We start from the raw sequence: 11,593 nt of genomic DNA on the forward strand, positions 1-11,593 counted from the left end.
ACGCTGAAAATTGCAAATTTAGCCCAAATCTATCATATTGAGACCTATACTCAAATAAAACTGCATATTGTTAACCTTGTGTGTTTATATTGATTAAATGCTTGGTCATTCTTGACATGATCTTTATTGTTCCATCATTTGTCAAGATTTTAACCATGATAAAAAAAGTCTACCATATTAAAAATGTATTTTTATTGGCCTTAAGCACTTATATTAATACTATGCTACAGCGGCCTTGGTCACACTTTGCAAATAAATTAAATCACTTATTGCTAATCTAAGTGAGTGCAACAAAATGCTGATAAATGAAAAAAACATAAAAAGCAAAAAATAATGTCTGAGACAATCTAGTTCACATTATACCGATCTAACACCTAATAAAAAAACATTGGATTTAGATTGACCTTATGTGCTGTAGTTATTAAGCATCATTCGTGCAAGACTGAAATTATGTCAGGTCAATGGACTGTATTAGCAGTGCTATTTAAATTATGATTATGTGTGCAGCACCGTTCAGACATTCTGCTTCAGACAGCATTATTTACATTGCATTAATTACAGAATTACTGTCACATTTGGCCTGGGAGATTAACGATAGACATCACTTTGTCTAACATTAATTGTAACGTTTGAATAGAGGCAAGACACTGGCAGATCTGTGCACCTGGTTCCAGTCTATCTCCAAGGCCAACCTGCTGACACTTGGCCAGAAATTACTGTTTTTCTATGAATATGTGCAGAAAGGCCACAGACAGAGAGGGAAATGAAAGATGAGCATCGCTCTGACAGCACGAGATCAAAATTCTCATGGAGGTTCATTAACATATCACCCCTGAATGCTAATGTTTCTGACCCTAGTTTGGAACATACCGATGAATACAGTGCTCTTTAGTTAAACAGTTAAGTTTTACCATTTTTTTAATCCATCAAGTCAATCTTTAGGTCAGGCAGGAGCACTTTTAGCTTAGCTTAGCATAAATCATTGAATCATATTAGACCATTAGAAATTAAAAATAGAGTTTTAATCATTTTCGTATTTAAAGTAACAATAGTTCTTCTGTAGTTACATTATAAACTTAAACTATGAAAAATTGCTATTTTCTAGGCAAATATGTCATAATAATCAATGAATTGTTGGTGCAGTGCCATGGCTCTAGCAGGCACTATATTACGCCGCACCTAAAAATCTTCCTAATGTAAGTAGCTAAGTAACAGTGCTGTGTAATATCATTGTGCCTGCTGCAGCCATGGTACGGCAGCAAAGTTCCTTGATTATTTTGGAATGAGAGTTTATATAGTTCTTAGACATATTGATCTAGAACACAGGTGTCAAATTCAGTTCCTCGAGGGCCGCAGCTCTGCACAGTTTACTTCCAACCCTAATTAAACTCACTTGCTCAAACTAATTGAGTCCTTCAAGCTTGTTGAAACCTACAGGGAAGTGTGTTGGAGTTGGGTTGGAACTAAAGTGCCGCCCTCCAGTAACTGATTTTAACATTCCTGATCTTGAACATGGCTACTTTTTTATTCAGTCTATGTACACGTTGTGACAATAGAAGAGTTAAGCTTTAAAAAAGAAAATTATCAAAACGTGTTTTACATTTTTTGAGTGAGATACTAATGGTCTAATCTGATTCAATGATTTATGCTAAGCTAAGCTAAAAGTGCTACCATCAGAACTGGAGATCGGCTGAATGGATTAAAAAAAGTGAACTCTTGATGAAAAAACTCTCATTCCAAAAAAAAAAAAAAAAGACAGAAATGTAATGTTTGTCCGAACTCTTTCTTTAACCTCCTGTAGTAGTCTTTATAGGACAGCAAAGTGTTCACATTTCAGAAATTGAAGCAAATGCAGTGGTTTTGACCTGTTATTTCACAATTAATATTTTCCAGACACCTTGCTTATTTAGCATACTTCTTTTTGTCTAATGTGAAGCAGAGACATCCACATATTGGGACGCAGAGCTTCTGTTGACTGCACTCCTGTCTGTTTGTGTAATCATTTATAATTGTGTTAACTCAGCGCTGATTCAGAGTGATTCACTAGTCATTACATCAGCGCCATTCACCGAAAGCTGAATTGAGGATCCTAAAAGCGATCAATGAAAAGCAGATCTGTGGTATATTGTAAACCACTACCTTTCCTGGTTTTGATCCCATGTAAGCCTTGGGTGATTGTTGAAGAACCATCTAATTGCGGGTATTTGATCTAACCACAGTTGCTTGAGTTGACTGAGATTGTTGCAGCTGGCACTGGTTTTGCATTGGGTTTTGGTGCAGGTTATAGAGACAAGTTGAAGTATCTGAATCTGGTTTAGAACATAAAGTTGGTAAAAGGAACGTTTTTTTACAACAATTGTAGCATTTTTGAATCCATTGAGCCGATCTCCGGGTCTGATGGAGCACTTTTAGCTTAGCTTAGCATAAATCATTGAATCAGATTAGACCATTAGCCAAAAAAATCTAAATAAAGCATTATTACAATAAGATTACATTTCTTTGAATCAGTTGTTGAGAAAGACAGAGATACTAACAAGGCAGTTTAGATATTAAATGTGCAATTTGCCAAATCTTGGAAAATGTTATGATTAGCCTCATAGCACTGAAAGCCAATGTCCCACTCTTCAAATCGGTATCCAAAGCCACACCTCCTGAATGCTTCGACATTCGAACATGTATCGACAACATCACTGCAAAACACAACGTAACATTCACCAAGGATAAAAATTTATAGTACAGTTAGTTATCACCAATACCTAATATATGAAATGAAGGTAGGTTGTTGATGTTTTTAAAATTGTAATCCTTGCGCAGAGATATGTAATTACCAACACAATCTCATGGCAATTCATAACTTTTTGATTTAGTGGTTAATTCATATGAATTCGTACAATCTAATTTGTACAATTTAATACGATTTGCTCATCAACCAATGACGTTTGGGGTTAGGTGTGGGGTTAATTGCCACGCCTCCTTTTTAAAATCGTACATTTTCGCACGACTCGTACTCGTACGAATTTGTACAAATTAGCCACTAAACTGAGAAAGCGTAAAATACTTAAGTTTCCTCGTGAGATCAGGCTGGTAATTATACCAACAGGCAGGTAGGACAGCCTATCGTAATGTTTAGACCGAATGTTTTGATTGGATGAACATTTCATGGTCCTGCACCTTCATTCATTCATTTGCCTTTGGCTCAGTCTCTTATTTATCTGGGGTTGCCACAGCCGAATGAACCGTCAACTATTCCGGCATATGTTTTACACAGCGGATGCCCTTTCAGCCACAACCCAGTATTGGGAAATACCCATACACTCTCGCATTCTTCACACACACACACACTCATACACTACAGCCAATTTTGTTTATTCAATTCATCTATAGCACATGTCTTTATAGCACAAGTCTCCTCTTAGGTTGCAGTAGCTTCACTGAGATCTTTGTGCTGTCTCGCTGAAAGATAATAGGTGTGATGGATTTGAAGCACTGGTTAGTTATGAAATATAGAGTCGAAGCAGCGCTTTGCAGACACTTTCTGCTTTCAACAGTGACTCTCTTTCACAGTGTTTGTATACTTTAACACAGATGAAGGGGATGATTTGATGCTATTTTTATCATATACAGCAGCTTCAGACGTTTTCATAGAGCAATACACATACACTTCTCGTTTAGTACTTTATGTAACTGCATAATACAGCTGATAATAGAATATAATAGAATAAAACCCAGCATAAGCCTACAACATTTAAAGGAATAGTCCACCCAAAAATAAAACAGGGTAAAGGTTTGGAAGTAAATTTTCACTTTTGGGTCAACTATTTCTTTAAATTCCCTTTTCTGTTGAACGCAAAAGACGATATTTTGAAGAATGTTAGAAAAACAAATACTCTGAAAGTCAGTGGTTATCAGTTTACGGCATATTTAGTCTTATATCATAGTCTTTTGTGTTCAACAGAAGAAAGAATCTTGAACAGGTTTGTGACAAGTAAAGGCTGAGCAAATGATAACACAAAATACTAGGGATGTAACGGTATCAGAATTTCACGGTACGGTAATACCTCGGTATGAATGTCACGGTACGGTATTTATTGAATCATTTACAGGAAAAAACAAAACTTATGAAAATACTCCAAAAAAGTGCCAAAAGTGTCAATGAAATACAAATTAGTCATCTATCTGTAAGCTTTGAAACAGGAACTTCAATTTTAATAACAAAAAATTATTAAACCATGTAAAAAAATAAAGTTTCAATTTAGTATTGTTGAAAACTCATCACATTCAACATTTAATCACTCACTCACTTAGATAGAGATGGCTTTAAAGGAAATTTATCATATAAATATAATCTGGTAAAAGCTGGTATCTCTGGGTATTTACAATGTCCCCTGCAACAGAAAAAAACCCTCTCATTTGGGACTGAGGTTTCTGGGACAAGAGAGATATGACTTGGCCCAGGTTGACAGCAGTGGGTAACGTTGTGCATTGTCTTTCCCCCACTTGAGAGGACAAACCATGAGAGAGATAGAGATCTCATGTCTGCATCAATCTGAACAGTGTTCTGTGTTTCTGCAGTCCCCATGACTGATTAGTCATATTCCCCAACTTGCAGGCACGTGCACACACAGTGCTCAACCTGTGCAGTGCACATGCCCTTTTTAGTCTTGGATAGAAAGTTCCCTTCCAAAATGATCAAAAGTGCCCCCGCGACGCGACATACCCTCCGTCCCCGCTTTACAGTACGCGCGCGACAACACAGCTGATAAGAACTCGCGCGACAACACCGCTATTCAGTACGCGCGCGACAACACCGCTATTCAGTACGCGCGCGGCGACAACACCCGCTTTAGGGTTTTCCAGCTCTTTTTGATCCCCGCTTCTAGCAGCACACTCCATTTCCGCATTACTGGATCTGTAGCGACAACAGACCGCAAGGGATTATGGCCAAGCATGGGCTGATGGGAATTGTAGTTTCCGCTACCTCCCGTTCGCTTCATTCGCCTGAGCAAATTTTCTCAGAAGACCTATAGTTTTACCGAGTCATGCGACTACGGTAATATCGGAAAAAATTAATATTGCGGTATGACGGTATTTACAATACCGTTACATCCCTACAATTTACAGTTTTGGGTTAACTATCCCTTTAACTTCTTAAGGCCCAAGGTGTTTTTTAACATGCATTTTTTATTTCTCTTTGTTATTTGGGCTTATTGGAACCTTATTAGAATAAAAACTAAGTATCATCTTTTGATATGATGTACTTTTAGAGAAAAATGATGTCCATATCATTGTCCATAACACTTTTTCCTGACTGTTTTTAATGCATACATAACATATACATTTTTAACATGTTTTGACAAACAGAGAGTAAAAACAACATTTTTTTTTTCATTTTGGACGGTTAAATATAGTGTTTGAGACATTTTATATGCTGCAAAACAGTTGCAGGATGACACTGTATGTCTGTAACAAAATATAAAACATTCGAAGCATTTTAAATAGCCACTTAAGAGCTAAAATGTGCTGTCCACATATAAAGCCATAGGAGGTTAAATAAGAATAAAGTGGGTCTAAACAGTTTTGTGAGATTTAATTTAAATGGTTTTGTGATGTTAATCTACCGTAGGATTGAGCTACAGTATGCTGCTTAATCTTTAACCTAAGTTTTAAATCACTAAAATAAAACAGAGAGGCTTTCAAGAAGAAGTTCGACTTATAGCTCTCGATCTGAAATCGTGGATGATTAGAATTTGAATTCGAATTGAATTAGAATTTGAGTAGACATCTCAATCGACACTTTACTGTTCTTACTCAAGTGTTTTTTAAAGTCTAAATAAACTGGAAGTTGCTGAGACTTTTATTTCAGGATTTTGCTGTACTTCCAACTTAAACTGAATATTGAATAAGGGTGTGGCTTTCTTTTTTGCAAATCATTCACTCATAGACATAGCAAACTAACGATAAGAGTTAAAGATATTGAGGCTGAAGTTGACAAACTGACATCAATAGAGAAGGACCATTATTGAAATGCAGAAGCAATTGGTCAAACTTTGATTGAAGATTAGTAAAACAATTTTTTTTTCAGTGGATGGACTTACATGGGTTAATTGGTCACCTAAAAATTAAAACATTGTAAAATTAGATTTCACACAGACTTTAATGTTGTTTTTGCCATGACTTCAATAATCATTTTTGGCTCCTCTAACTAATAAACGTAGCTCTAAAACAGACCAGAATCACAATTATTTCATAGACAGTTGATTGTCTAACCATACCTGATGTTCTCTCTGTATCCAGCAATGGAGCTGCTGTACTGGCGGGACCTGAAGAAGAGCGGGCTGGTGTTTGGCAGTTTGCTGCTGATGCTCTTCTCCTTGACTCAGTTCAGTGTGGTTAGTGTGGTGGCTTATCTGGCTCTGGCTTCTCTCTCCGCCACCATCAGCTTCAGAGTCTACAAGTCCGTCCTGCAGGCTGTACAGAAAACAGACGAGGGCCATCCCTTCAAGTATGACTTCTCTCATTGTGTGTTCATGCTGTGCATAGCCATATAATGAGTGTTTAATGCCAATAATTTTATGCCCTGGATACAGAGTGTATCTGGATGTGGAGATGTCACTGTCCCATGATCAGATGCAGAAGTATGCAGAAAACGTCCAGTATTATATCAACAGCACACTGAAAGAGCTGCGCAGACTGTTCCTGGTGCAGGACCTGGTGGATTCGCTAAAGGTTGAAGCCTGCTTTCAGTTTAATCTGCATCAGGAGTTATAATGCATAAAGAAAGAATAACTGCAAAATTAAATACAATCTTATGTTAAAAAAGATATTATTAAACAATATATAATATAATATAATAAACAATTTGTTGCACTATATATATATTTTTTCATTAAAATTTGTTTAGAATATTTGAAATGTTCAATATTAGTTCATCATGTAATATTAAATAAACTTATTTTTGGAAGGAATGTAATAGTAAATGTTTTAATTGTAAGATTAACTCACAGAAACACAGACACACACACAAACATAGAAATATACTTCATAATGTATGTATAAGTGTACAGTGCATCCGGAAAGGATTCATAGCGCATCACTTATTCCGCAATTTTTTATGTTACAACCGGCTCAAAGTTGCAACATTAGAGAGACAATACGGACCAGTTAAATCGAAAAGAGAAATTATTTATTAACAAAAACATTCAATCATTCATTCATTTTCTTGTCGGCTTAGTCCCTTTATTAATCTGGGGTCACCACACCGCCTTAACAAAAACATAACTAACAAAAATATTTAAAGAAATCAAAGTCAGTATAAATGGAAGTTCGTAGTGAAAAGCATGTGTATGGTTGTGAACCGAGCTCATGATCCAAAACAAACTAAAGTAAATCAAAAACTTCAGGCAGGGACGTCCGGCTAATCACGCTTTCCTCATAAAGAATGTTGGATTCTTAATAGGCACCACATAATGGGTCTCAGGTGAGATGACCCATCCACCAATCTGCAATCATGCAGGCTCTACAAATAACAAAACACAAACAACAAACAGGTCCCACATGGGACCTAACATCTCCCCCAATAAAAACAAAAATGAATGCCACAAACAATACCAATAATTTCTATTCAGTTATCAAACCATCTCTTTCCCTTCTTTTTCTCTCTCTAAACCTTAAAACATTAGTACTGCCTACAAAAATTCTTTGGGATGGAAAAAAAAATGTTTAGTACAGCTACAGTTTGACAAACCCCTGCCCCATCTTCTCTTCTCCAGCAAACCCGATCCTGAAAGCATTTAAGGAGAAGAAAAGACCCAACTAGACTACCACCAAACTAAAAACTCACCCACTCAAACAAACACATCACCCAGAATGAGCTCCAGACAAACAGTCAGCAAACAAAACATGTTACAGCCTTATTCCAAAATGGATTAAATTAATTTCTTTCCTTAATATTTTACACACAAAACCCCATAATGACAATGTGAAAAAAATTATTCAAAATAAAAAACCTGAAAAATGACATGTAAACCAGGCACCGCTCATCATCAGGCTAATACCATCCATAAAGTGCTGTGGGGATGTTTTTCAGGAACTGGAAGACTAGTCAGGATAGAGGGAAAGTTGAATGCAGCAATGTACAGAGACATCCTGAATGAAAACCTGCTTTAGAGTGCTCTTGACCTCAGACTGAGGTGACGGTTCATCTTCCAGCAGGACAATGACCCAAAGCACACTGTCAATATATCAATGGAGTGGCTTCACAACAACTCTGGGAATGTCCTTGAATGGCCCAACCAGAGCCCAGATCCAAATCCTATTAAACATCTTGGGAGAGATCTTAAAATGGCTGTACACCGTCGCTTTTCATCCAACCTGATAGAGCTTGAGAAGTACTGCAAAGGGGAATGGGCAAAAATTACCAAAGAGAGGTGTGCCAAGCTTGTGGCATCATATTCAAAAACCCTTGAGGCTGTAATTGCTGCCAAAGGTGCATCAACAAAGTATTCAGCAAAGGCTGTGTGAATACTTACAGTATGTACATGTGATTTTTCAGGTTTTTTATTTTTAATAAATTTGCAACAATTTAAAAAATTATTTTTTCCACATTGTCATTATGGGGTAGTGTGTGTAGAGATTTAAGGAAATAAATTAATTCAATCCATTTTGGAATAAGGCTGTAATGTAAAAAATGTGGAAAAAGTGAAGCGCTATGAAGCTCTTGAGATGCACTGTAAATATACTTCTACAGTGTGCTGGCACAGAAATGCATCATAAATGATATGATACCTGGATATATACTGTGTATGTGCGTAAATGAAGTTTGTGCTTGTGCTTATTTCACTCTAGTTTGCAGTCCTGATGTGGTTGTTGACCTATGTTGGAGCTCTATTCAACGGCCTCACTCTTCTTATTATGGGTGAGAAGCATTTGGTTCCATATATACCTGCAATTTGACATTTAAATGGTTTCTTTTGTCTTGTCTTCTAACATTTGTGCTGCCTCTTTCTTCAGTGGTGGTGTGCATGTTCTCAATGCCTGTGGTCTATGAGAAATACCAGGTCAGAGTGGCACCTTTGTCACCATGACAGCAGCATTATGTATTATTCATAAGCAGCATGACCACAGTGACTCATATTTATAATCTTTCTTTGTCTCCAGGCACAGATCGATCAGTATGTGGACCTAATAAGGACCCAAGTCAACTCTGTGGTAGCAAAGTAAGCAGTCCTTTTAAGAATATAGAATAAGAGGAATTATGTTTCATCATCAATGCTAAAGTTTTATTTTTGATAAAAACATGTTGTCTCATTTTTTCATGGAATGAGATTTTTTTAAATGATCACAATAATTGGATTTTGTCTTAATATAAATATTTTAACATCATGAATGTCTTCACTAGCTGGGTTTTTATCAGCCTGTGTTAATGCGCATTTTGAAGTATCGCATAAAAGGAAGTGATGGAAATGGCAAATTTTGAATACAAATAATTCTCAAAATATGAAGTGGTTTTGGAATTGTGCAAAAAAGGGTTAAACAAATAAGGATATTGAGGAATGTAAATCCATTTGCCAAATAAACTCTGATGTAGCAGAAATTACACCCATGTGATTAATCATTGGCCTCTACTGTGAATAAAATTATTAATTCAAAAACTCTCCTGAATATACACAACATGAAAAGAAGAACTAAAAACAGCTCTTGTTATATTAAGAATTTTTATATGTAAACAATTTATACAACTTGTAATTACAACATGGCTTGAAATGACAAACATATATACAGATGTGGCTACTGAGAATGTGCAAGTTAATGAACGTGACCCCATGCAATGCTGCAGTACTGCGCGGTATAGCACGAAATGATCTAACACAAGAAAGACACGACCAGCAGGGGGCAGTTATGTAACATACATGTAAACATACTGAACTGATGTACTGTATCAGTTATGAGTATCATGAGTTTTTTTATAATGGTTTGTTCTCTGAGAACTACATTTTCAAAATGTTGTGGATCAACTAACAATCAGGATCCAAAAACGTAGCTCTGACTAGCCTCCAACTTTCACTAGAAGCATAAAAATAAATGCCTCAATAAAAATATAATGAAAATAATTTCACCGCGAGCAAATTAACTCCTGAACTTTATTTTTCAGAACTTTATTTCAGCTTATGCATTTAAATCGTGCTGCGCTCTCTGTGTTCTGCGCATTATGAGTCGCGCAGCAGCGTGTGGAGTCTCACTGTACCTGCAAAAAGGTATATGGAGTAAACAACTAAATGAGGCACAGGTGAACCTAATAATTAATACGGCAACTAACAAGGATTAATCTGGAACTAAACTTAGTTGAAGCACAAAAACATAACACACAAAACTGATCATAATCCTGACAATGATATAATGTTTCTTTATTTATTTATTTTTTGCAGGATCCAGGAGAAGGTTCCTGGGACCAAACGAAAAGCTGAATAAGCCCTACAGGGAGGAGGGAGTGATCTGCTGACCATCCCGTCACAGGAAAAGCTGAATGATTTCTCTTTGTACACACGAACACAGATATATGCACGCACACACACACACACACACACACACACACACACACACACACACACACACACACACAAACACACACCAGACACAAGACACACACAAACATCACTGGAACATAGTTCTACTTTGTACACATTGTGACGTCTAGAGCAATGGCAAAGCTGTGCAGGAGAAGTCCCATCCATGCCTTGTAAACAGAAAAAAGAAATTAAGAAAAAAAGCAAAACATGCATTTGTCAAAACTGGATCTAGTCAGAACTATTCGATGAATTGTAGTAACTTACTATGTAACCTAAGACTATATTATTCAAATCAGGCGAAAAGGCTAGATGTGACTTTCTTTTTTTTTATGTGTTGCTCATAAAGTGCATGAAGTCAAGAGTCTCAAGTGCTGATGAATTCTCTTTTTCTCTTTTTTAAAGTTTGTGTGCTTTCTCAGCTGTGCTGAAATCTCAGTAGTTTGTAAAGGATCTCTCCAGCTTTTTTGCTCTCCAGTGACACTCTCATCTTGGACAAAAACAGCAACAAAAAAGCTTTTTGTGTGTATGGTGTTGGGTGGGGCTGTTTTGCTTCCGTCACTATATCTGCAAACATGATTAACATAACCGTCATGTCAGCTAGACGCATGGATCTGCCGAGGTTCATGATTTCTGGGCACAAACGTAACTATTTAGCAATGTTCTGATTAGATATGGTCAGCTCACTTGTACCATTACAGTATTTTCCCTTTTTGTTGTAGGACTCCGCTACAGAGATTCATGTTTAGGTGCTGTCATCTTATTTCTTTTTTGAAAATGATTCAAACAAAAGAGAGGGAGGAGAAGGAAGCTTCAGTGAGTGATTGCCAGCAAGAATCTGTCAATCTTTGTACTCTGTAACTAAGTGTTGTTCATTCTTTTAGCCATTGACTCTTAACTATTTGCACTTAAGATGTACTCAATACTGAATGCTGAAAATAAATGTTCTTAAATGTATTCACTGTTCTGGTAATTCATCTTTATACTACAGTTCTGTCTGGTTCTTGAATCTGATTGGCTGATGGCCTTGT

At 36.6% G+C, this 11,593-nt stretch overlaps 1 protein-coding gene across 4 annotated transcripts in view; it reads left to right on the forward strand.

The window, feature by feature from the left end:
- The window catches only part of rtn1b (reticulon 1b), a 58,161-nt gene extending 46,642 nt beyond the window's left edge, over window positions 1-11,519 (forward strand). For all 4 annotated transcript variants that reach the window (NM_001328271.1, NM_001328270.1, XM_005160490.6 and 1 more), the window contains 6 exon segments: window positions 6,295-6,502; window positions 6,588-6,726; window positions 8,845-8,914; window positions 9,010-9,056; window positions 9,157-9,215; window positions 10,425-11,519. In NM_001328271.1, coding sequence (NP_001315200.1) covers window positions 6,295-6,502; window positions 6,588-6,726; window positions 8,845-8,914; window positions 9,010-9,056; window positions 9,157-9,215; window positions 10,425-10,467 — 566 coding nt within the window. In that variant the 3' untranslated portion in view covers window positions 10,468-11,519.
- Window positions 11,520-11,593: the final 74 nt, after the last annotated feature.

Source organism: Danio rerio, chromosome 20, assembly GCF_049306965.1.
Source record: "Danio rerio strain Tuebingen ecotype United States chromosome 20, GRCz12tu, whole genome shotgun sequence".
NCBI classification, from domain to species: domain Eukaryota; kingdom Metazoa; phylum Chordata; class Actinopteri; order Cypriniformes; family Danionidae; genus Danio; species Danio rerio.